The 23,623-nt window shown below is 38.6% G+C and overlaps 1 protein-coding gene across 1 annotated transcript in view; it reads left to right on the top strand.

Annotated features, from left to right (window-relative positions):
• Nucleotides 1-23,623, top strand: part of LOC137635347 (cathepsin L-like) — a gene marked incomplete at its 5' end in the record, with an annotated part of 147,509 nt that overhangs the window by 83,894 nt on the left and 39,992 nt on the right. Inside the window, one exon of the mRNA XM_068367813.1 lies at nt 21,057-21,170. Within this exon, the coding sequence (XP_068223914.1) occupies nt 21,057-21,170 (114 nt within the window). The remainder of the gene's footprint in view (nt 1-21,056; nt 21,171-23,623) is intronic.

Genomic DNA, 23,623 nt, shown 5'->3' with positions numbered 1-23,623 from the left:
CGCGCGAATACAATAACAAAGAATTGTTTACACCATTTCTTAACTTATTCAAACCATCTATACAGTTAATATTACATAAACACCAATGTGTTATAACCTACTGTATCATATTTATTGTTTAGTACTTTAAAACCATCCCTCTCTCTCTCTCTCTCTCTCTCTCTCTCTCTCTCTCTCTCTCTCACATCGAACGTTATAGCGGTAACCTAATTGTTCGGTGACTTTAAAAATAGGCCTAGTACTTTCTTCTTTTACCTTTTTTGCATATGGATCCATAATTGAGGTGGGTACAAGTTGACTTATAACTGAAGTTAGGAAAAGTATTTTGGATATGGAAAGGACAATTATCTTTCGTAACAGTTTAGAATTATCGTAAGTTATCACTCTGTCATTAGCGGCAGTTTGCTATTGTGGATTAAACGCAAAAGGAAAAAAAAAATTCCAGCTTTGCTACGAACTTAGGAATTTATATGGATACGGTAAGTAAAATATTTGTAATAACATAATGTTTACTAAATGTTTGTAATATCATTAGTTATGACTTAGATCATGTGTGTTTAATGCATTCGTTTGTTTATTATGATCGAAGATGGAGCGTAAACAAATGGAAGGTTTCCGTTTCAGGCGGCATCATAAGGAAAAACATTTCATAAATGGCATTCATTTCATTTATTTGAAAGTTCTAATAAAAAATAATTAGAACATTGGTAATAACAAATTCAACATATAATCTATACTTGGTAAAATTGCTGTCAATTCAAAAACACAGATGTATAAATGCGTCTGTTTCTTCGTTGTGATCAGAGATAAACGTAAAAAAAACATTGGTTGTCGTTTTCTATTGTGCTTTTTAGCGTGTTTAGGAAACGCATGATATAAAATCGCCTTTATTTTGATAATTCTGGATTTTCAATCATACAACAAGCTAGTCTATAGAGTGATGGTTTTGCTATTCACCAGTTGTATCATACAATAGATATGACAAACATTAAAATTTGTCTTTATTTTGGGTTGTGTTATAACGGGAAATATATGGTGTTTACACCTATCCTGGTTGTAATTTTAACCATTTTTCAAGTTATTAGAACTTTAAAGTATATTAATTGTTTTATTTATTTACAAAAACAATTTGATATTATAAAGAAATACAGTATAGTACAAAGAAAGTATTGGAAATGGGTAGTAAACACATTTGAATAGGCAAATTGCTGGTTGCCATGGCCGCAATGGGATTATTTCTGTTAGTTGTGTGTTTCGAAATTCGCGATTTTCCATTTACACGAGGTCATTAATCGACCAAATTCTCGCATAATTCGGGACCCTACTGTATATCTTTTTCTGTTTTACTCGAGGATGACCAGCATGGACTTGTGTGACATATTATTATTATTATTATTATTATTATTACTATCCAAGCTACAACCCTAATTGGAAAAGCAAGACGCTATAAGCCCAGGGGCTCCAATAGGGAAAAATAGCCCAGTGAGGAAAGGAAATAAGGAAATAAATAACTGAAGAGAACAAATTAACAATAAATCATTCTAAAAAAAGTAATGTCAAAAGAGATATATCATATATAAACTATTAACAACGTCAACAACAAAAATGTCATATATAAACTATAAAAAGACTCATGTCCGTCTGGTCAACAAAAAAGCATTTGCTCCAACTTTGAACTTTTGAAGTTCTACTGATTCAACAACCCGATTAGGAAGATCATTCCACAACTTGGTAACAGCTGGAATAAAACTTCTAGAGTACTGCGTAGTATTGAGTCTTATGATGGAGAAGGCCTGGCTATTAGAATTAACTGCCTGCCTAGTATTACGAACAGGATAGAATTGTCCAGGGAGATCTGAATGTAAAGGATGGTCAGAGTTATGAAAAATCTTATGCAACATGCATAATGAACTAATTGATCGACGGTGCCAGAGATTAATATCTAGATCAGGAATAAGAAATTTAATAGACCGTAAGTTTCTGTCCAACAAATTAAGATGAGAATCAGCAGCTGAAGACCAGACAGGAGAACAATACTCAAAACAAGGTAGAATAAAAGAATTAAAACACTTCTTCAGAATAGATTGATCACCGAATATCTTAAAAGACTTTCTCAATAAGCCAATTTTTTGTGCAATTGAAGAAGACACAGACCTTATATGTTTCTCAAAAGTAAATTTGCTGTCAAGAATCACGCCTAAAATTTTGAAAGAGTCATACAAATTTAAAGAAACATTATCAATACTGAGATCCGGATGTTGAGGAGCCACCGTCCTTGACCTACTTACAATCATACTTTGAGTTTTGTTAGGATTCAACTTCATACCCCATAATTTGCACCATGCACTAATTTTAGCTAAATCTCTATTAAGGGATTCACCAACCCCAGATCTACATTCAGGTGATGGAATTGATGCAAAGAGAGTAGCATCATCTGCATATGCAACAAGCTTATTTTCTAGGCCAAACCACATGTCATGTGTATATAGTATGAAAAGTAATGGGCCAAGAACACTACCCTGTGGAACACCGGATATCACATTCCTATACTCACTATGGTGCCCATCAACAACAACTCTTTGAGATCTACTACTTAAAAAATCAATAATAATGCTAAGAAACGACCCACCCACTCCCAACTGTTTCAGTTTGAAAACAAGGGCCTCATGATTAACACGGTCAAAGGCAGCACTAAAATCAAGGCCAATCATACGAACTTCCCGACCACAATCAAGGGATTTCTGTACTGCATTGGAGATTGTAAGAAGGGCATCACATGCTCCAAGGCCTTTCCGAAAACCAAATTGCAAACTAGGGAATAGATGATTACCTTCAGCAAACCTATTAAGACGTTTTGCCAGAAGACGTTCAAAAACTTTAGATAATATGGGAGTTATGGAAATTGGGCGGTAATCAGTGGGACTTGAGCTACCACAAACACATTTACATAGAGGAGTAACATTACCAATTCTCCAACAAGTGCTAAAAGCTCCTCTTCTTGCTAACTTGCGTAAAATAACAGATAACTTTGGAGCTAAGAAATCTGCTGTCTTTATAAAAAACAAAGGAAAAATACCATTAGGGTCTACACCTCCATAAGCATCAAGGTCCATCAACAGAGCTTTAATCTCACGAGATCGAAAAGCTAAACTAGTTAGTTTAGCCTCAGGAAAACAGGAATGAGGAAGTTCAAGTTTTTCATTACTCTGTTTACTGTCAAAAACATCAGCCAAAAGGGTTGCCTTTTCCTTTGGACAGTGAGTGACTGAGCCATCTGGTTTAAGTAAAGGAGGAACTGTTGCATCTACACCAAAGAGTGCAGATTTAAGGGTAGACCACCATTTATGTTCCTGAGTTGTACCAGAGAGGGTTTCTTTTATGATTAAATTGTACTCCTTTTCAGTTGAGGCATAAACTCTCTGAGCAAAAGCTCGAAGCTGAGTATAGTTGTTCCAGGTCAAATCTGATCTGTTACCCTTCCAAAGGTGATAGGCCTCCTGCTTCTCCAAATAAGCACGTCTACAATCATCATTGAATCACGGTTTGTCCTTCATTCGGTACCTTAGCACACGAGAAGGGATACGCCTATCAATTATGTTGACTAGATTCTCATTCAAAGGGACAACAGGATCTACACTATTATATAATTGTGACCAATTCAAGCACAAAAGATCATGCAAAATCCCATTCCAGTCTGCTTGGGATTTCATATAAATTTTACAAGAATATGATATATCAGGGACAGGCTGCTCAGTCTTCACTAATAATGAAATCAAGGCATGATCAGAAGTCCCGACTGGAGAACCAACCTTACTAGTTATAACGCCAGGGGAGTCAGTGTATACGAGGTCCAAGCAATTACCAGACCTGTGAGTAGCTTCATTTAACTAGTGCTGCTCTTATCTCATACATGGTACGAATGTTGAAATGCCGGGATGGGAGCAACCAACTAATGAATCATAACTGCAATGTCATCCTCCTTCTGCTTTGATTTTAGTAGATCAACTTGCACTTTTGAATACATATTCCAAATGTTTACATTAAATCTTGTTGGTTTTCTTGGATCTACGAATTAATATGCCATTGTAATAATCTTCAAAATAATCAATTGTGGTATTAGCTTCTTCAGGCAAAAATTCTATTACTTCATCAAAAGCTTCGTGTACCTTACCTTGCGAACAAAAAGCTAAAGATACAATCGTTCGCATTTTTAACCCTGGATAGGTACGCTCCTCGGACACCCCTTTAAGGGTATACTCGGACGCGCGCGACCCCGACGCCAAAAAAAATTCTTGAAAAATCAGTTTTTGCAGTAACCTCCTTTTTTCTTTTGCCAAAAAAAACTTCAATGAATGCTTAAAACAACTGTAAAGATAAATACTACTCATCTGCAGAAAAACTTTATTATAAATATTTTAAAAAATTTAGAAAAAAAAGACCTTACATAAAAATTCATAAAAAAAAAGTTTATACATATATACACAAATCCTTTTAGTAATTGATTCTTGAATGTTTAGGACACATCTTGATGTATTTTGGATGAAGTCAGACCCATGGAGGTGAAGATCTGAAATGAGAAAAAAAGGGTAACTTTTTGGCCAAAAAAATTTGTCCAAATTTCATGAATTTTTTTGGGTACCCAAATGAAATAGGAAGTGGCTAATTTTTTTAGGGAATAAACATATGTTATCCTAAAATAGAAATATGTAAAAAAATCTTCATTATTTTGTAAATTACATTTATATCAGGGGCCATATCTGAAGGTAATTTTTTGAGTACTTAGAAATTTCGTAAAAAGATACATATATTTAATATATAATATGATATTTATGCAGGTAAAAATATACCAAAATATCACAAATTCTATAGGGAACAAGAATATATATAGATAGGGCAACTTACGCTTCGGATATGTCCACAAAATGGCCGCCAAGCACACTGACTCAGACTCCCTAATCTGCCACTTGAAATGTAGGAAGGGTATGTCAATTTCAAGGTGTTATTTACTAATCTAATTATTCTTGGATATGCATAAAAATTGTATGGTGGGTTGCTGGATAATTGTCGATTATTTTACGACTATAAAATTAAAATTCTGACCCCAAAAAAATTTTTTGAAGGGAAATAAAATCGAAAAAAAAAAATGTAAAACAATATAATATTTTAGCCAAAAAAAAATTGATGAAATTCAATCTAAAAAGAAGTAAACAAAATTTTCCGACAAATAAACATCTAGAAGAATCATTACTCTGTGATAGTTTCTTAGTACGTAGTAATTTTGAAAGAAATGGGAAAAAACGAAAAAGTGGCAATCGCAGGAAAATCGAACACATACCTATATATACGCCATATCTGGCTAAAAATAAAGATAGGCATGGGTAGCCAGATCATCTAGAAACACTTTCCAACACTATAAAAATACAAGTTTTGCGACACTACAGTGAACCCTCGCTACTTCGCGGTTCGACCATCGCAGATTCACCACTTCGCGGGTTTTTTCCATAACCCATATATATATACATATCGCGGATTTTCCGGAAAATTTTAAAATACCGCGAAATCTGAAGACCCCCAAATACGATATTTTGTTACCTGTAATTCCATTAATACTGTAATTAGTAATATCTGCTCTTACTGATTGTTCATTGCATTACATATGATATATAATTCAGCACAGAAAGAAATAAAACACGAAAAGAGAATGTGATCATACGATAATACAGTACTGTATACAGTACGTAGTAGAATTAAATCGAACATGAAACGCAAATCAGATGCAGTCATACCATATTAGAATGGTGTAAGGCTGCTGATGGCTACTATACTACAAATGTAATGGATGTGCATCTTTTCCATGATTCTTTTGTATGTACAGTATACGTACGTAGTACAGTACTGCATCCAATAATATTCTTTGTTGCAAAAATCACATTTCGAATAAGCGTACGAGAGAGAGAGATAGAGAGAGAGAGAGAGAGAGAGAGAGAGAGAGAGAGAGAGAGAGAGAGAGAGAGAGAGAGAGAGACATCCTACAAAAGAATAAAATAGCATACGTAAAGCTATTACGTGTATTATTATTGTTATTATTATTATTATTGTTGTTGTTGTTAATAAAATTATTATTGTTATTATTATCATTATTATTATTATTATTACTGTACAGTATTATTATCATACGATAATTCAGTACTGTATACAGTACGTAGTAAAATTAAATCGAACATGAAACGCAAATCAGATGCAGTCATACAATATTAGAATGGTGTAAGGCTGCTGATGGTTACTACTGTACGTACTACAAATGTAATGGATGTGCTTCTTTTCCATGAATCTTTTGTATGTATACGTACGTAGTACAGTACTGCATCCAATAATATTCTTTGTTGCAAAAATCACATTTCGAATAAGCGTACGAGAGAGAGAGAGAGAGAGAGAGAGAGAGAGAGAGAGAGAGACACACACACACATCCTACAAAAGAATAAAATACTGTAGCATACGTAAAGCTATTATTATTATTGTTATTATTATTGTTGTTGTTGTTAATAAAATTATGATTGTTATTATTATTATCATTATTATTATTATTATTACAGTACTGTACTGTATTATTATCATTATTTATTATTATTATTATTAATACGTACGTACGGTATCTTGTATGAGTTGGTAACCTACGCATCATATACTGTAAGACGGGTTGTGATTGGTTCAAGCGCTGATAGATGACGAATCAGAACTCAAGTTTTGTTATCTAGCCTGTGATTGGTGTTTTGCCATCATCTCCAGCTTCCAGCATCTAGGTTCTCGCGGGCCCGGGTCGTCCACTCTCTGTTCCCGCGTATCGCTGAGTAGACGTTCTTAAGTTTGTGAAGTTTAATCTGTGCTGTGTGCGACCTTTTTAAGTTGAACTTTTTGTCAAATCCTACTGTACAATGGCTCCCAAGCGTTCTGCTTCTACTAAGGCTGGTAGTGAGCCTAAACGCCACCGAAGGATGATGACGATTGCTGAGAAGGTTACGCTTCTCGATATGTTAAAAGATGGTAGAAGTTACGCGTCCGCTGCGCGCCATTTTTGGATCAACGATTCTACTGTCCGCTATATCAAGAAGGACGAGGCGAACATTAGAAAGACGGCTGCAATCACCTTTAGCAGATCAGCGAAGCGAGTCGTTACAACGCGTAATAAAACGATCGTACGCATGGAAGGTGCTTTAGCTGTGTGGATTGCCGACTGCCGGAAGAAGAACATAGCCTTGGATACGAACACCATCCGAACAAAGGCTTTGAGCTTGTATGAGAATTTTGCTGCAAAGGAACCTCAAGACGACGACGGCAACCATGCTGAAGAAGATGATGATGCAGATGATCCTCAACCAGGGACATCCACTGATTCCCAGCCTCAGAAACATTTTTCCGCCAGCAAAGGATGGTTCGCGAAGTTTCAGAAACGCTTCGCTCTGAAAAGCGTTTCCCTGCATGGCGAGGCTGCTTCGGCTGACACTGCCGCTGCTGAAACTTACGCGAACCAGACATTCAAGAATATTATCGCCGAAGGTGGATACAAGCCGGAGCAAGTCTTTAATATGGATGAGACCGGCTTGTTTTGGAAGAGAATGCCGTCGCGAACTTTCCTGTTCAAAGAGGAAGCCAAAGCCTCTGGCTTTAAAGCATTCAAGGATCGCGTTACCCTCGTGATGTGTGGCAATGCTGCTGGATTTTTGCTAAAGCCGGGGCTTATTTATAAGTTGAAAAATCCTCGCGCTTTGAAAAATAAAAATAAGAATCTCCTTCCCGTGTACTGGATGCATAATCAAAAAGCATGGATTACGAAGATGCTGACCTCCAACTGGTTCCATCAGTGTTTTATCCCGCAAGTCAGCAAATATCTCTTAGAGAAGGGCTTGGCATTAAAGATCCTTCTCCTTATGGATAACGCTGGTGGACACGCAACTGACCTGTCGCATGAGGGCATTCAGGTCGAGTTCCTGCCACCCAACACCACGTCATTAATTCAACCGATGGACCAGGGGGTTATCAGGGCGTTCAAGGCCCTCTACACGAAGAACACCTTGGCGGACCTCGTTGTGTGTGTGGATGCTGCCCAAGATAATGAGGATGAAGATTTTAACTTGAAGGCGTACTGGCGGCAGTACACCATAGCCACGTGCCTGCAGAATATTCAGAAGGCACTTCAAGAGATGAAACCTGCAACTGTGAATGCGAGCTGGAAGAAGTTGTGGCCCCAGATTGTTTACGACGACGAGGGATTTACACCTGCTGAAATCCAACACTCTGCAATACGCAAATCTGTGCAGTTGGCTGCCATAATTGGAGGTGACGGGTTTGGCGACATGACGACTGAAGACGTCGACGAGTTGTTGGACTGCCATTCCCAGCCCCTAACTGACGCAGACCTCGAAGACCTGACGAAATCGGCAAGCGAAGAAGAGAGTGAAACCCAGGAAGAGACCCAAGAAAATGTCGAAGAAACGGGCTTAACATTAGAACGGCTTGCCAAGGCCTGCAACCATGCGAAGGAGTTGAAAGAAATGTTGCAAGAGTGGGACGAGGATATGGTTCGGTCGATGCAATTCTGCAACAAGATCGATGAAGACATGACTCCCTACAAGATGCTCTTAGATCGAAAAAAGAAGCAGCGGCAACAACTTCCGATCACAATGTTCTTCCAGCCTCGCAAAAAAGAGCCAGTTCCTCCTGCTAGTACGCCTTCGGAAGAAATTGAAGAAGTTTCCCAGGAAGAAGTTGAAGAGGTGTCCCAGGAAAAGACACCTCCGTCTGAAGAGACGTAAAATACTACCTGGCTGCACAGTAGAACACATCATCAGCTTCATCATCATCATTTCTACTGTGCAGCAAATTCATCGCCATCATCATTCAAGTTTTTCTTGAACTTCTTTCGTGGTGAGTACAGTAACAATCTTTATTTTTTACTTTAATATTCTCACATTCTAAAACTGTATTTGTGCCTGTTTTATAGTTTAGTACTGTACGAACTGTATGCATTAAGTTAAAGGGAAGGTTTTAAAAGTCTACATGTTGTAACCTATCATATTTTTTTTTGTTTAAAATTTACATTTACGTACGTAAAACAATCTCTCTCTCTCTCTCTCTCTCTCTCTCTCTCTCTCTCTCGTAAATTGTTTTCCTGCTTTGCTACGTACAATATGTACTGTACAGTACTGTATGATTTTATATAGATACGGTAAATTATATTTGTAAAGTAACATATTTTGTAAATGCTTTTACTGTAAATACTGTACTGTATCATTATTTATCACTATCATCATGCGCGTTTAATGCGCGTTAAGTACTTTATGACGCCGTCGTTTCAGGCGGCGTCATAAAGAAAAACATTTCATTTGGAAGTCCTAAGAAAAATAAAGTAAAACATTGGTAATAAAAAAAATCAACATACTGTATAATCAATATAATCGATGCAAAAACTAACCTATACATATATGTGTACACTAAATGAGTTTGTTTCTTCATTATGATCAGAGATGAACGTAAACAAAACATTGGTTGCCATTTTTTATCGTGCTTTTTAGGTGTTTAGGAAACGCATGATATAAAATCGCCTTTAATATTTGTGCCTGTTTTAGTTTAGGGTGCTGTAGTACATGCATTAAGTGTTCTGTACACTAAAGGGTGGTTTGTTAACAGTACTACGTACAAGGGAAGGTTTTAAAAGTCCGAATATACATGTTAAATAAATAGGTAAATATGATGTCACTACTTCGCGGAATTTCACCTATCGCGGCCGCGTCTGGAACCTATCTACCGCGATAAACGAGGGTTCACTGTACTTGCCAATTCCTTACGGTAACATGACTAAGCAAAAAAATGCAAAACAAATAAAAAGGGGCACTCGCGGAAAAATGGCCAACATTCTAATATACGGCATTTCAGAAAAAAAAAATTTCAGCCACGTACTAGGCAAACCATCAAGGCACATTTTCCAACAAATAAACATCTAAATGAATCATTACTCTGTGATAGTTCCTTAGTACGTAGTAATTTTGAAAGAAATGGGAAAAAACGAAAAAATGGCAATCACAGGAAAATCGAACACATACCTATATATACGCCATATCTGGCTAAAAAAAAAAGATAGGCATGGGTAGCCAGATCATCTAGAAACACTTTCCAACACTATAAAAATATAAGTTTTGCGACACTTCTTGCCAATTCCTTACGGTAACATGACTAAGTAAAAAAATGCAAAACAAATAAAAAGGGGCACTCGCGGAAAAATGGCCAACATTTTATTATACGCATTTCAGAAAAAAAATTTCAGCCACGTGCTAGGCAAACCATCAAGGCACATTTTCCGACAAATAAACATCTAAATGAATCATTACTCTGTGATAGTTCCTTAGTACGTAGTAATTTTGAAAGAAATGGGAAAAAACGAAAAAATGGCAATCACAGGAAAATCGAACACATACCTATATATACGCTATATCTGGCTTAAAAAAAATAGGCATGGGTAGCCAGATCATCTAGAAACACTTTCCAACACTATAAAAATATAAGTTTTGCGACACTACTTGCCAGTTCCTTACGGTAACATGACTAAGTAAAAAAATGCAAAACAAATAAAAAGGGGCACTCGCGGAAAAATGCCCAACATTCTAATACACGGCATCTCAGATAAAAAAAAAAGACATGCACGTGTTAGCCCAACCATCAAGGCACACTTTCTAACACATAAACATGAAAAAAAAATCAATAATATACGGCAATTCCTTACTACGTAGTAAATTTTTACAAATATTGAAAAAAACAGAAATTGGCAACCGCAGTTAAATACCCAATATACCAATAACTACGTCGTATCTGACAAAAACAAAGTCACGCATGGGTAGCCAGATCATCTAGACACACTTTCCAACACTAAAAAAGCAAAAGTTTTACGACACTATTTGGCAATATCTTACGGAAAAATGACTTGGCAAAAAAATGAAAAAAAATGAAAAAGGGGCACTCGCGGTAAAATGGTCCTCGTGGTGATGAACGACATTTTAACAAAAAAAAAATCATGCACATGGTAGCCAAACAATCCACCAAGACTTTCCACAACTGATAACCTATACAAGTTGCACCATTCTACGACAATTTCATAATACGTAATAACTTTGATAATTATGCAAATTACCTTAGAAGGGTAAACTCGGTCGCGCTCGACCCCGACGCGTCTCAGAAATCGGGGAAGGAGTACAGCTACAGCAATGCACATCTGGACACTACTAGAGCGTGTAGGCGAGACACCTACTGCAGGTCGATCACCCACAAATTCAGTCACGGGGGTGAGTCACGTGAGAAAAACCTCTTTTTTTTTTGACGCTCGGGGTCGCGGACGACCCACCGTACCGTTCCAGGGTTAAGGAAAAGTTTGCCTCACTATTATACAACTGTGAGATACCAACTGCCATTTTTGTAAGTGTTCTGGCTAAAATAAAGAAACAACATCCTTTAAATTCTGCATAGGGAAAAACAGATGTGATTCTGTTAAACATAGCTTTCTCAAAATCCACCATTCTACTTCTAGGATGCATATTTTTAAATATTAAACTTAGCCGGTGAATATATAATAGCTGACGTCTCCGACGGCTCGACAGAATTCAAAAACTCGCGAGCGATCGCCATGAAGGTAGCGGGTGTGCCCACCAGCGCCGACTATCGGCCAGATACCGCATATACATGTAAACAGCTTCAGTTCTTCTCTGTCGGTTTCATCGACAAGTCGATTCCACTCGCTATTATGACCTCGAGTTTTCTACCGAATTGGTGAAGTACTTGGTTTTGGTTTTATTGCTTTCGCCGTGTTGGATTATTCAATACTATCCTCAAAAGAAATGCTTTTGAAAGGAGAGTAAAAGTGTTTTGCCCTTGCTCTTTTATCTCTGGTTTTTTCCAGAGTAAAAATGGCCGACCCTTCCGTTAGTGTACGGAAGTGTGTTTTAGGCTTTTAGCAATTATCTTATCACGTTATAAATTGTTGTTGTTAATTATAGATTTTCCTCTATATATTTTATATCTCACCCGCCTTTATTAGGCCTCTTCGATTAGCTTTCCATTTATACTAAACATCAAGATAAATTTTATGTTTTGTTTATATGCGGCCTTACCTATTCCTCCCCTAGTCCGAGAGTAGGCGGTCCTAACTTGGAAACCGAAGTTAAACAACGTTGAGCCCATTCAACTTTTATTTTCGTTAAGTTTAAATCATTTGCTCTGTAAGAGCTATGAAATGAATATTTTTTAGTAGATATTTTATGAAAGATTTTCTTTGAATAGTCTTCGTGCTGTTTCAAAGATGAACTAACGTTTGGTTTATTTATGCTGCGCAGTTTGCGCTCTATCGTTACGATAGAGAAAGAGAGAATCACGGTTTCACTTTGCAGAAAGAGTAAATCGATTTTGACGTTTTGTTCATTCTTCTTTCAAACTGAAGTGTTTTAAATACTAATTTAAAGGAACTTGTTAATTTTCAATTTCTTAGTCCTTTCAGTTTTTTCCTTTGGTCAAATAACCTGTTTATTGACGAAGGGTGAGTGGGCTTTTCTCTTCTGTGTGAAATCAAGAGAGAGACGGAGAGAGAGAGAGGAAGAGAGAACGTTCCGATCTTTATTCTCGTCCCAAGCGAGTAACGTTGTTCTCGATTCAGTTTTTTACTCTCGTCCCAAGTCTCTGTACGGGGAGAAAGGATAAAACGTTTTTAGTTTTTATTCTCTTCCCAAGGCACTGTACGGTGAGAGATTGAAAACGTAGTTTTTAATGAACTAGTGTTTAGTCTCCTCCCCAGTCACTGATCCTTTTAACTTTATATATTTCCGTTTTATTCGATATATACGTATGTTTACTGATTTTTGCTTGTACTAATGTGCTTACATTATACGACTCCTTTCGCAATTATAACCTTTTGATGTAGGGGAGAATTGCGTGCTTCAGGTAGAAATCAGTTTTATTCATGCCTAATGTGAAATTATTGAAAAATACGATTTCAGTGAAGTAAGTGCAAAAACAGAAAATCGTAGTGATAAAGTGATGGTTGCGCAAAGTGTTTTTTAGTGTTGCGACCGAGGGTTCGTCTGTTCGTGCTTGTCGTTCACCTAGTCCGAGACCTCTTTTAGGCTCCCATGCTACCAGGGAGAAGTAATGTCGTAGGACTTATGGGGACGAGAGGCTTTAACCAACGAACAAACGTTCCCTCTATGGTATCGGGCGTGTCTAGCAAGATCGCCCCTACCATAAGACGAGCGAGGCTGTTTTTCTCCTCGTCATCCGAAGGCTTCTCGCAAAAGAAACCTTGGAGCAAAGTTTCTAGACCCTTAAAGCGGAAGTCAGTCCCTTCAGGACAGGTCCAGCGTCCTGGCTGTAGCCATGGGGACAGCTCTGACCCTTTGCAGTCGTCGGAAGACGGTTCGCCTATTAAACACAAGCGTAACACGGGGTCCGAGGGTCGCGGTAAAGGCAATGTTTTGCCAACACAGACGTTACCGTCGTCTCGGCCCGTTCCGACTCTTGTTGATCCTAAATGGGTTGTCCTGCAGGACATGCAGACTAAGCTTGCCTCCCTTATGGAGAAGTTTGACGTTGAGCAGGTTCATGATGAACCTTCGCTTTCGAGTCGCCGTTACACTAAACGAGACTCTGGCCGTCAGCCGCCCAAATGAGCATTTACTCGTCCTTTTGACGTTATGAAACGTGATGTCGGTAGTTTGTCACGTCAGTCACGTGACTTGGATCCTCACTCGCTGCAGTCCCGTGTTGACTTTCAGCCGCTGCCGCAGCCTCGTGTTGACGTTCAGCCGCTGCCGCAGTCTCGTGTTGACGTTCAGGACGTTCGCCAACCAGCTCAGTTGCCTTGTTTTGACGTTGAACGTCAAGCACCGCAGTCAAGAGTTGTTTTAACTGCTCTATCTAGGCAGTCAAGGCAGTCTCGACTTGACGTCGAGCGTCCTCCCGCACCTGTTGTTGTTGCTGGTCAGTCCTTTAAGCAGTTACATGACGTAGCGTCCTTGACTGCTACTGATGCTCCTTTGCGTGTGGACTCTGCTTGTCAAGCATTGCCACCACGGCAGGTCTCTCCCTTGCTTGAGACTCGGCAATTGTCGGACAAGGTTCCTTCAGATGAGGAAGTTGCTGATCCCCCTCCTACTGATATTCCCTTGGGGACTCTGTCAGACAGAGAGGAGCCTAAAGCTGCTCAGCCCTCTATGGACTTTAAATAAATCATGCTGATTTTTAAGGATCTTTGTCCGGACCATTTTGTAACTGCTGCTCCTCGTTCGCCTAAACGTCAGAGTTTACACTAGGCCTAGCTACTTCGAAGCCGTTGTTTTCTAAGCTAGTGCTCTCTCGCTCTTCTAAGAGAGCTTTACGTTTGCTAGGCGACTGGTTGATCACCAGGAGGAGTTTGGGGGAGACAGCCTTTGCTTTCCCTCCTTTTAAACTGGCTTATAGAGCGAGCGTCTGGTATGACACGGGAGAAGTTCTCGGCGCCTGGCCATGAGACGCTCCAAGATTTTATGGTCGGCTTCAGAGCTGGGCCATCTCCTGTTAGGAGTTTTTTGAGCGTTTGAAGTTTTGCTGTACAATTATGTCATGCATAAACAAGGCTATCAGGGATGGCTCCAATGATCTGACAGCCACGTTCTCTGCAGGAACAAGACTATCAGGGATGGCTCCAATGATCTGGCAGCCACGTTCACTGCAGGAGTACTTAAGATGTAAGTGCGCTCAATGTGTTCATTGTCAAGACAAACTTCACGATGAAGACTACCAAGCTGTCTTGACAGCATTAAGGGAAGGCGACTGGATGGTCTCTCTCGACCTTCAGGATGCATATTTCCACATCCCGATTCATCCAAACTTTCAACTACATCTGAGGTTTGTGGACGGGAAAGTAATGTACCACTGTCGAGCACTGTACTCCGACCTCATTCCTGCTCCTCTTGTTTTTACAAGGCCCTTGCAAAATGTAGCAAGCTTTCTACATTTTTTGAGGATTCAGAGCCTCCCTTTATTTTGACGACTGGCTAATCAGGGCGTTCGTCATTATATCGCTGTCTAGAGAGCCTCTAATGGACATTAGACCTAACCAAGGAGCTAGGTCTCATAGTGAACGTAGAGAAGTCGTAACTTACAGTATCCTATCCCAGACTATTCTTTTTTTGGGAATGGAGATACAGTGTCTGATTTTTCGGCCCTTTTCGTCTCCCGCAAGAATGGAACAAGCTCTGTCAAAAGTCCTTCACTTGCAAGAGAAAAACAGTTGCTCTGTAAGAGTTTGAACTAGCCTCGTGGGAACTCTTTCATCGCTGGAGTAGTTTATCTCTCTGGGGAGACTCAACCTATGCCCTTTCCTATTTCACCTAAAACATTGGAACAAGGAGAAGGGCTTAGTGAGTATCTCTTTCCCAATCTCCAACTCAGTCTAGACATGTCTGACTTGGTGGGACAGCAACATCAGACTTCGAGAAGGTCTTTCTCTTGCGATCAAGAACCCAAACCATGTGTTGTTTTCAGATGCAGCGGATTTGGGTTAGGGAGCTCCACTGGACAGTCTGGAAGGCTCGGTTCTTTGATCCACGGATCAGAAGGAACTCCTTTTAAGGCAGTAACATCTCTCCTTTGGCGAGATTTGTGCAGAAATGAATGTCTTGGCGGACGGCCTCAGCAGAAGAGGACAAGTCTTCTCCATGGAGTGGACGTTGCATAAGACTGTGTGCGAGAAGCTATGGATGACATGGGGTCTACCCACCATAGATCTTTTTGCTACTCTCTCTGACAAAGAGGCTCTCGACTTACTGCTTTCCAGTTCCAGATCCAGAGGCAGCTCACATAGACGCTTTCCTGCTGGACTGGTCTCACCTGGACGTTTATGCCTTTCCACCTTTCAAGATCCTAGACAAGGTGCTGCAGAAGTTCACCTCTCACGAAGGGACCAGGTTGACATTGGTTGCTCCACTCTGGCCCGCGAGAGAGTGAGTAACAGAGGTACTTCAATGGCTGGTAGACATTCCAAGGAGTCTACCTTTAAGGATGGATCTCTTACGGCAGCCCCACGTAAGGAGTCTTCATCAAAGCCTCCCCGCGCTTCGTCTGACTGCCTTCAGACTATCGAAAGACACTCAAGAGCTCGAGGATTTTCGAAGGGGGCAGCCAGAACGATTGCGAGAGCTAGGAGAGCATCTACCATCAAGGTCTATCAGTCGAAGTGGGAAGTCTTTAGAGACTGGTGCAAGTCATCATCCATTTCCTCTTCCAGTACCTCTGTAGCCCAAATTGCAGACTTTCTCCTACATCTGAGAAATGTTCGCTCCCTCTCAGCGCCCACTATTAAGGGCTACAGGAGCATGTTGGCGTCTTGTGTTCAGACATAGAGGCTTAGATCTGTCCAATAATCAAGATCTCCAAGATCTCCTTAAGTCCTTCGAGACCTCTAAGGAGCGTCGTATGGCAACTCCTGGATGGAACTTAGACGTGTTCCTAAGGTTCCTAATGTCCGACAGGTTTGAGCCATTACATTCAGCCTCCCTGAAGGATCTCACCCTCAAGACGCTTTTCTTAGTGTGCTTGGCTTCGGCTAAAAGGGTCAGTGAGATCCATGCCTTCAGTAGGAACATCGGCTTTTCTACAGATAAGCCACATGTTCACTTCAGCTTGGTTTTCTTGGCCAAAAATGAACTGCCTTCTCGTCCTTGGCCTAAGTCATTTGATATACCTTGCCTGTCAGAGATCGTAGGCAACGAGCTTGAAAGAGTGCTGTGTCCAGTTAGAGCTCTGAAGTTTTATTTAGCTCGGACTAAATCCTTACGAGGTGGATCTGAGGCTTTGTGGTGCTCAGTTAAGAAGCCTTCATTGCCTATGTCAAAGAATGCTTTGTCATATTTTATTAGATTTTTAATCCAAGAGGCTCATTCTCACTTGAGTGAAAAAGATTGTTGCTTGCTTAAGGTTAAGACGCACGAAGTAAGAGCTATAGCAACTTCTGTGGCCTTTAAGCAAAACAGATCTCTGCGAAGTATTATGGACGCGACCGTTTGGAGAAGCAAGTCGGTATTCGCGTCATTTTACTTAAAAGATGTCCAGACTCTTTATGAGGACTGCTACACACTGGGTCCATTCGTTGCAGCGAGTGCAGTAGTGGGTAAGGGTTCTACCACTACATTCCCTTAATTCCAATATCCTTTTAATCTTCTCTTGAAATGTTTTTAATTGGGTTGTACGGAAGGCTAAGAAGCCTTTCGCATCCTTTTTGATTTGGCGGGTGGTCAAATGTCATTTCTTGAGAGCGCCCAGATTAAGGGTTTTGATGAGGTCCTGTTGTATGGGTTGTCGCCCTGGATACTTCAGCTCCTGGGAGTCTTTCAGCTTCCTAAGAGGATGGCTGGGCTTCGTGAGGAAAGCGGACTAACAAGGCAGAGTAATCGTTAGAGTCAGCTTCCTTACCAGGTACCTATATTTATTTGGGTTTTGTTATGATATAACTGTCAAAAACTCTAAGCATATACGCCGTAAACTGTATTAATACTGGTCTCTACCCACCACCATGGGTGTGAATCAGCTATTATATATTCACCGGCTAAGTTTAATATTTAAAAATGATATTTTGATTATAAAATAAATTTTTGAATATACTTACCCGGTGAATATATAAATTAAAGGCCCCCCTTCCTCCCCGATAGAGACCCAGCGGGATGAGAAGAACTGGAGCTGTTTACATGTATATGCGGTATCTGGCCGATAGTCGGCACTGGAGGGCACACCCGCTACCTTCATGGCGATCGCTCGCGAGTTTTTGAATTCTGTCGAGCCGTCGGAGACGTCAGCTATTATATATTCACCGGGTAAGTATATTCAAAAATTTATTTTATAATCAAAATATCATTATTTTTAAAACTTTGTCCTTTCTCCAGTAAAAATGTATATGTTGCCGAGGTTGTATCTGGCAGAAAGCAATAGGAAAATGGTATGGCGTCACTACCTACACTTTAAAAGTGTGTATAGTGTACACTTGAGAAAAGAGTTTTGGTGAGACACTAAATATTCCATCCATGTAACAATTGTCATTTATAGTATTGAAACACTTTTCCAGTCCCATAGATTAAAGTTCTTGGATTTATTGGCCCAGAATCATACTAAAAAACTGTTCACCATTTTTTATGCACTTACAGTTCCAGAGGGATAATGTTTGCTGTGTTATGTGGTACGATCAGAGAATTTTGGTTTCTTTGCCTACATTGTCTAAGATTCCTTCTCAAATGGCCTACTGTAGGAAGACTTGCCGCAGACTTCTCCCATGCCTCCAACGGCTCGAGATATTTGTTGAGGAGTTTCCTGTGTCTCTGTTGCTCTGATTTTAATTTCTTGTAATGCTTTTTAAAGTTTCTATTCATATAAGATATGGACAATGTGTATACCTAGGTTTTTGCATTAAACCTCCACATCACCGGAAACTTTGCCTTGAGCACTTTGTGGGCCTTGAGGGCTCAAGAACTCAATAAATGATACACCAGTAGGGATTTAACCGTACAATCCCCACTAGCATTGGCACAGAGTACAAGGATCAGCCTGTCTTTCATAGGCTTATGCCTAGGCCGCTTCTTGTCTTCCACTGTGATAATAGACCTGACGAGGCTTTTTTTCCTTGAAGAACGTAGTTTTGTCACAGCTGAAGACTTGTTGGAGAATGTAGCCTTCTTGGAGAGTCAACTCGTCGAATTTCTTAAGAATGCCAGTCCGTTGTTTGATAATCTCAACCCACTGTCATAAAGCCTTGAACTCTAGAGGGGAGGGGGGAGGGTTGCCTGCTGCATTGTCCCATTACCTGTGTCATCTTTGACCTGAGCATGCATGAGATCACTGAAAATGGCTTTGGCGTTGTGGCAGATTATCATCTCGGTGATCGTGTTTCCAGCGATTTCCTTGTCCTTAGTCCAGAAGAGAAGAAGACTCTCCATCTCATCACAGACGTGGCTCCTCTTACTAGAAAAGACAGTCCCGCCCTTAAAAGGTGTTGCTGCTTTGATGGCTTCCTTCTACTTCAGGATAGTGCCTATCGTCGACGGATTTTGGCCACACTCCTTAGCAATCACATTCAACTGCATGCCACCCTCATACTTCTTGATTATTTCCATTTTAGTCCCCCATAGAAAGCATCCTCTTCTTCTTTCCTTGAATATCAGCAACATTCTTGTGAGCCATGGCTATGGAATTGTGGGTTGAATAAAGCATCACAAAAACTATTAAGTACAACAAAATCGAAATCGGCAACATGAATTCAAGCTGAACGATAGTGTTGTCGAAAAAAGATTATCGAGGAATATGTAGATACATGATGGAAAGATGCTGTCCAATATGAGAGCAAGATCATATGGCAATAATTAGCATCAGGGTAGGGAATAACCAGTAGGAGAGCAGGATGATGGTGGTGAGTTTAAAGTTTGTGCGGCGCGCGGATTTTAAAATTAATTTCTGGCATTCGGGTAAATTTTGGTTCGTATCCTGAGTGGTTTTCGTAATATGAGGCAAGAAAATTTTGTGTCTTTTTGTAAAACGAGTACCTGGAGGTTTCACGGTATTTGAAACTTTGAAAATGTTATTACATCATTAACCAATTTTATACATACTCTACTCACAATTAATGTTTAGGTAATTTATCTTCTTCAGCAATGATTACTCATCCCATGCACTTATGTTCTTTTACCATTCATTCTTTTAGAATAGCATGAGGTTTCATCGTTATTCACTCCACCAATGTACCCAAATGTTTACTTTTTTAAATGTCATCAGTATTCGTTATTATTTTTTTCATAGAAGTGTTATGTACAGTATCTATACTAATATAATGTTTATTACTGTACAGTTCTTGTTTTGTACATATTTGTTACTGTACTTATTTTGTACATACAGTATTTGTTACTGTACTTGTTTTGTATATATCTGTTACTGTACTTGTTTTGTACACGTTTGATATACTACTACTAGAATTTTGTATACCGTGTTTCGAATTTTACATCATGAGATCAAGAGAAATTTTAGTGTAGAAAGTCTTCTTAAATGGTAGGCTATGTGATTTGTACATTACTTTTTATTATTGTCTTAGAGTACAGTATTTTCTGTACTTAGGGTTTGTACAGTACTGTATGTATGTCAATGTATGTACAAATTTTCACTGAAATAAAACTACTGTAATAGTGCACAGTATACGAACGATGTAGTTACAGGCTACATATTAGGTGACGAGTTGATAGGGTGGTGAGGTAACCTTGCCGAGACAGTGACACCTATGAGTATGAGTGATATGCTTTTTCACCTTGATTAATTGAGCTGCACTGTAGTGATAGTACTGTATATATATATTACAGTAATATACATACAGTATAAGTGAGTGTTGTTACTTAGAAAAAAGTGTTTTGTTGTTACAAACGCATAGGGTGGCATTTCTATGGCTTTTGAGTTTTCTTATCTAATGATAGTGTACTGTAACGTGATAGTAATGTACATTTACCATTTTATAGTAATATAAACTAAATTCCATGATAGAAATTATGCAAGAACATTGTAGTGAGTTATACAGTGTGTTGACCGTATGTAGGCAGTGGTCTATGTTACCTAACCCCTGTGATGATCGAGGGCTACTTGTATTTAATACATTCTCCATTCAAAGTGTCTCAAACAAATCAAGGATCAATGCTACCTTATGTACATAGTCTACTCGTAGTACCTCATGATATCATCTCGACTATATCCATTTGCTAGTACAGTATTATTACATTTTATTTACTGTTTTCACTATGTTCTTTTTATTTGTCTTCATTTTGAATATCATCCTCCTTTTAATATTTACCAACCATCAAAATGGCAGTTTAATCTATACTTTACAGAGCTTCTTTTTATGTTTTTACTATGTCTACTCTGTTAATTTCTTGCATAAGAATCCAATGTCATATGACAGACTTTTGAAAAACTCAATGTTTCCATATTTATTGCTAACCATGAAATATTTCACTTTGTTTTGTAGGTTAAGGTGACAGTAAATGGATCAGTTGAGCTTCCCCAAGATGAAACTATGTTGGCAAAGTGGCTTGTGAAGAATGGACCAATATCCATAGGCATTAATGCTAATGCCCTTCAGGTAATTATATATATTTCTCATTGTGTATAATTCTGAACTCCTTTAGAAATTTCTAATTAATTTACATTCAACTGTTTGAAAATAGTTTATCCTATATAATTTTTCATATGCTTGAATTTAGCTTGATTTTTTTTTTTTTTTTTTTTTTTTTTTTTTTTTTTTTTTTTTTTTTTTTTTTAAATAACTAAAAGAAGGGCGGAGCATTTTCAGATTTTAGCCTTATAACAATTAATCATGTATTTATAATGATAGGACATTGGCTCTTTCAAGGTAAATTTTGTTTGTTAATACGTGTATGCAAACTTCTCATCTTTTAAAGTATGGATATGTCTCCAGTGGCACAAGGTAATTGGTAAATGACAGTTAGTGCTGGGAGAAAGCCCTGCCCATCTGCATGTCACAAAATAGCCACATTTGTTATTGGCTGCAGCCAGTATTATCATTATTATTATTATTATTACTTGCTAAGCTACAACCCTAGTTGGAAAAGCAGGAGAATATAAGCCCAAGGGTCACAACAGGGAAAATATCCCTGTGAGGAAGGGAAATAGGGAAATAAATAAACTTTATGAGAAGTAATGAATGAGCTCTTCAGCCTGACTAAGATTTGAAATCACTTTTATCAAGGTGCTCTACCCACCATCTAGCACCACCCGAACTCCAGCCCATGGACCGGCAAGTGATTTCGAACTTCAAGAAGGTCTATACAAAAGATCTCTTCAGGAGATGTTTCAAAATCACATATAGTACAAACCCCACCCTTCATGAATTTTGGAAGGAGCATTTTGATATTGTGATGTACCTCCGAAGAGCATGACCAAACCATCTCCATCTGCCCCTCACCATGATCTCATCCACATATGGCACTCGAGTAATCTCTTATAGTTAATTTCTAATCCTGTCCTGCCATTTAACTCCCAATATTCACCGGGGGCCTTTGTTCTCAACTCTAAATAATCTGTTAGATATTGTTTCATTGTCATACCACGGCTCATGTCCTTACAGTAACACCGCTCTCACCAAACTGATATACAGTGATGCCTCAGGATACGAAATTAATCCGTTCAGGATGCGGTTTCGTATCCTGATATTTTCGTATCCTGAGTCGTGTTTTACATGTAAATAGCCTAATCCGTTCCAAGCCTTATAAAAAGTCACCCTTTCTTTCATAAACACGCTAAACTGTAGTAATAAACATGCAATGCAGCCATTTCTATCATTCAATAATTAACACAACCGTTAAAAACAGCCTAATCCATTCCAGAAACCACTATGAGATTATTCAATAATGTAGTTATAGCCAAGTTATCCCCCCCAAGCCCAAAGAAAATGGTCCGTTTTCTTTACTACTGTATAAAAGTTACGGTACTGTATGTACGTAAAGCATTTAGATCAGTGAAGGTGTATTGTTACCTGTACGTACACCTAAATTAATGATTGATACCTGTACACTCTGAAAAAAAGGTTACAGTTAATTAGTGTAACAAAAAAGTTGAAACTTACCTTTTGATTGATTGATGTCCGATAGCGAAGTCGCGGCAGAGGAGGATGGCATAAGGCAGAAAACGTAACAAGTGACAGACTACGCACAGTAATTTACACACTTAACACATTAACACTTAAACTTTACGAAATAAAAAATGGAAGAAATAATTAACACTTAACATTACGTATGGAAAACTATAAAATGAAAGAAAAAATTACTTTAACACTTAACGGTAACATAAAACTTAAAATTGAATTTTTTTTTTTTTGCTTTTTTATAACTTTACGTTTTTCTTATTTTCTAAATCTCTTCTACTTCTTCATCACTTTCTTTTTTCTGTTTCTTTTCTTTACTTTCACCTTCTAATTCTTCATCCCTTCCTCTTTTCTGTTTCTTTTCTTCACTTTCACCTTCGTCTTGGCCTACTAATACCGCTGGCCTCTTTAATAAGAAACTATCCATTGAAGCTTGTTTCTGCCTACTTTTCAACACATTTCTAAAATGCGTTAGGCAAACGTAATATAATACACTACGTAACAAGTGACAGACTACGTACAGTAATTTACACACTTAACACATTAACACTTAAACTTTACGAAATAAAAAAATGGAAGAAATAATTAACACTTAACATTACGTATGGAAAACTTTAAAATGAAAGAAAAAATTACTTTAACACTTAACGGTAACAAAACTTAAAATTGAATTTTTTTTTTGCTTTTTTATAACTTTACGTTTTTCTTATTTTCTAAATCTCTTCTACTTCTTCATCACTTTCTTTTTTCTGTTTCTTTTCTTTACTTTCACCTTCTAATTCTTCATCCCTTCCTCTTTTCTGTTTCTTTTCTTCACTTTCACCTTCGTCTTTGATTGATTGATGTCCGATAGCGAAGTCGCGGCAGAGGAGGATGGCATAAGGCAGAAAACGTAACAAGTGACAGACTACGCACAGTAATTTACACACTTA

This window comes from Palaemon carinicauda, unplaced genomic scaffold (genome assembly GCF_036898095.1).
Source record: "Palaemon carinicauda isolate YSFRI2023 unplaced genomic scaffold, ASM3689809v2 scaffold115, whole genome shotgun sequence".
NCBI lineage: Eukaryota > Metazoa > Arthropoda > Malacostraca > Decapoda > Palaemonidae > Palaemon > Palaemon carinicauda.
The sequence above is the reverse complement of the archived record's forward strand: the minus strand, read 5'-3'. Positions and strand labels throughout refer to the sequence as shown.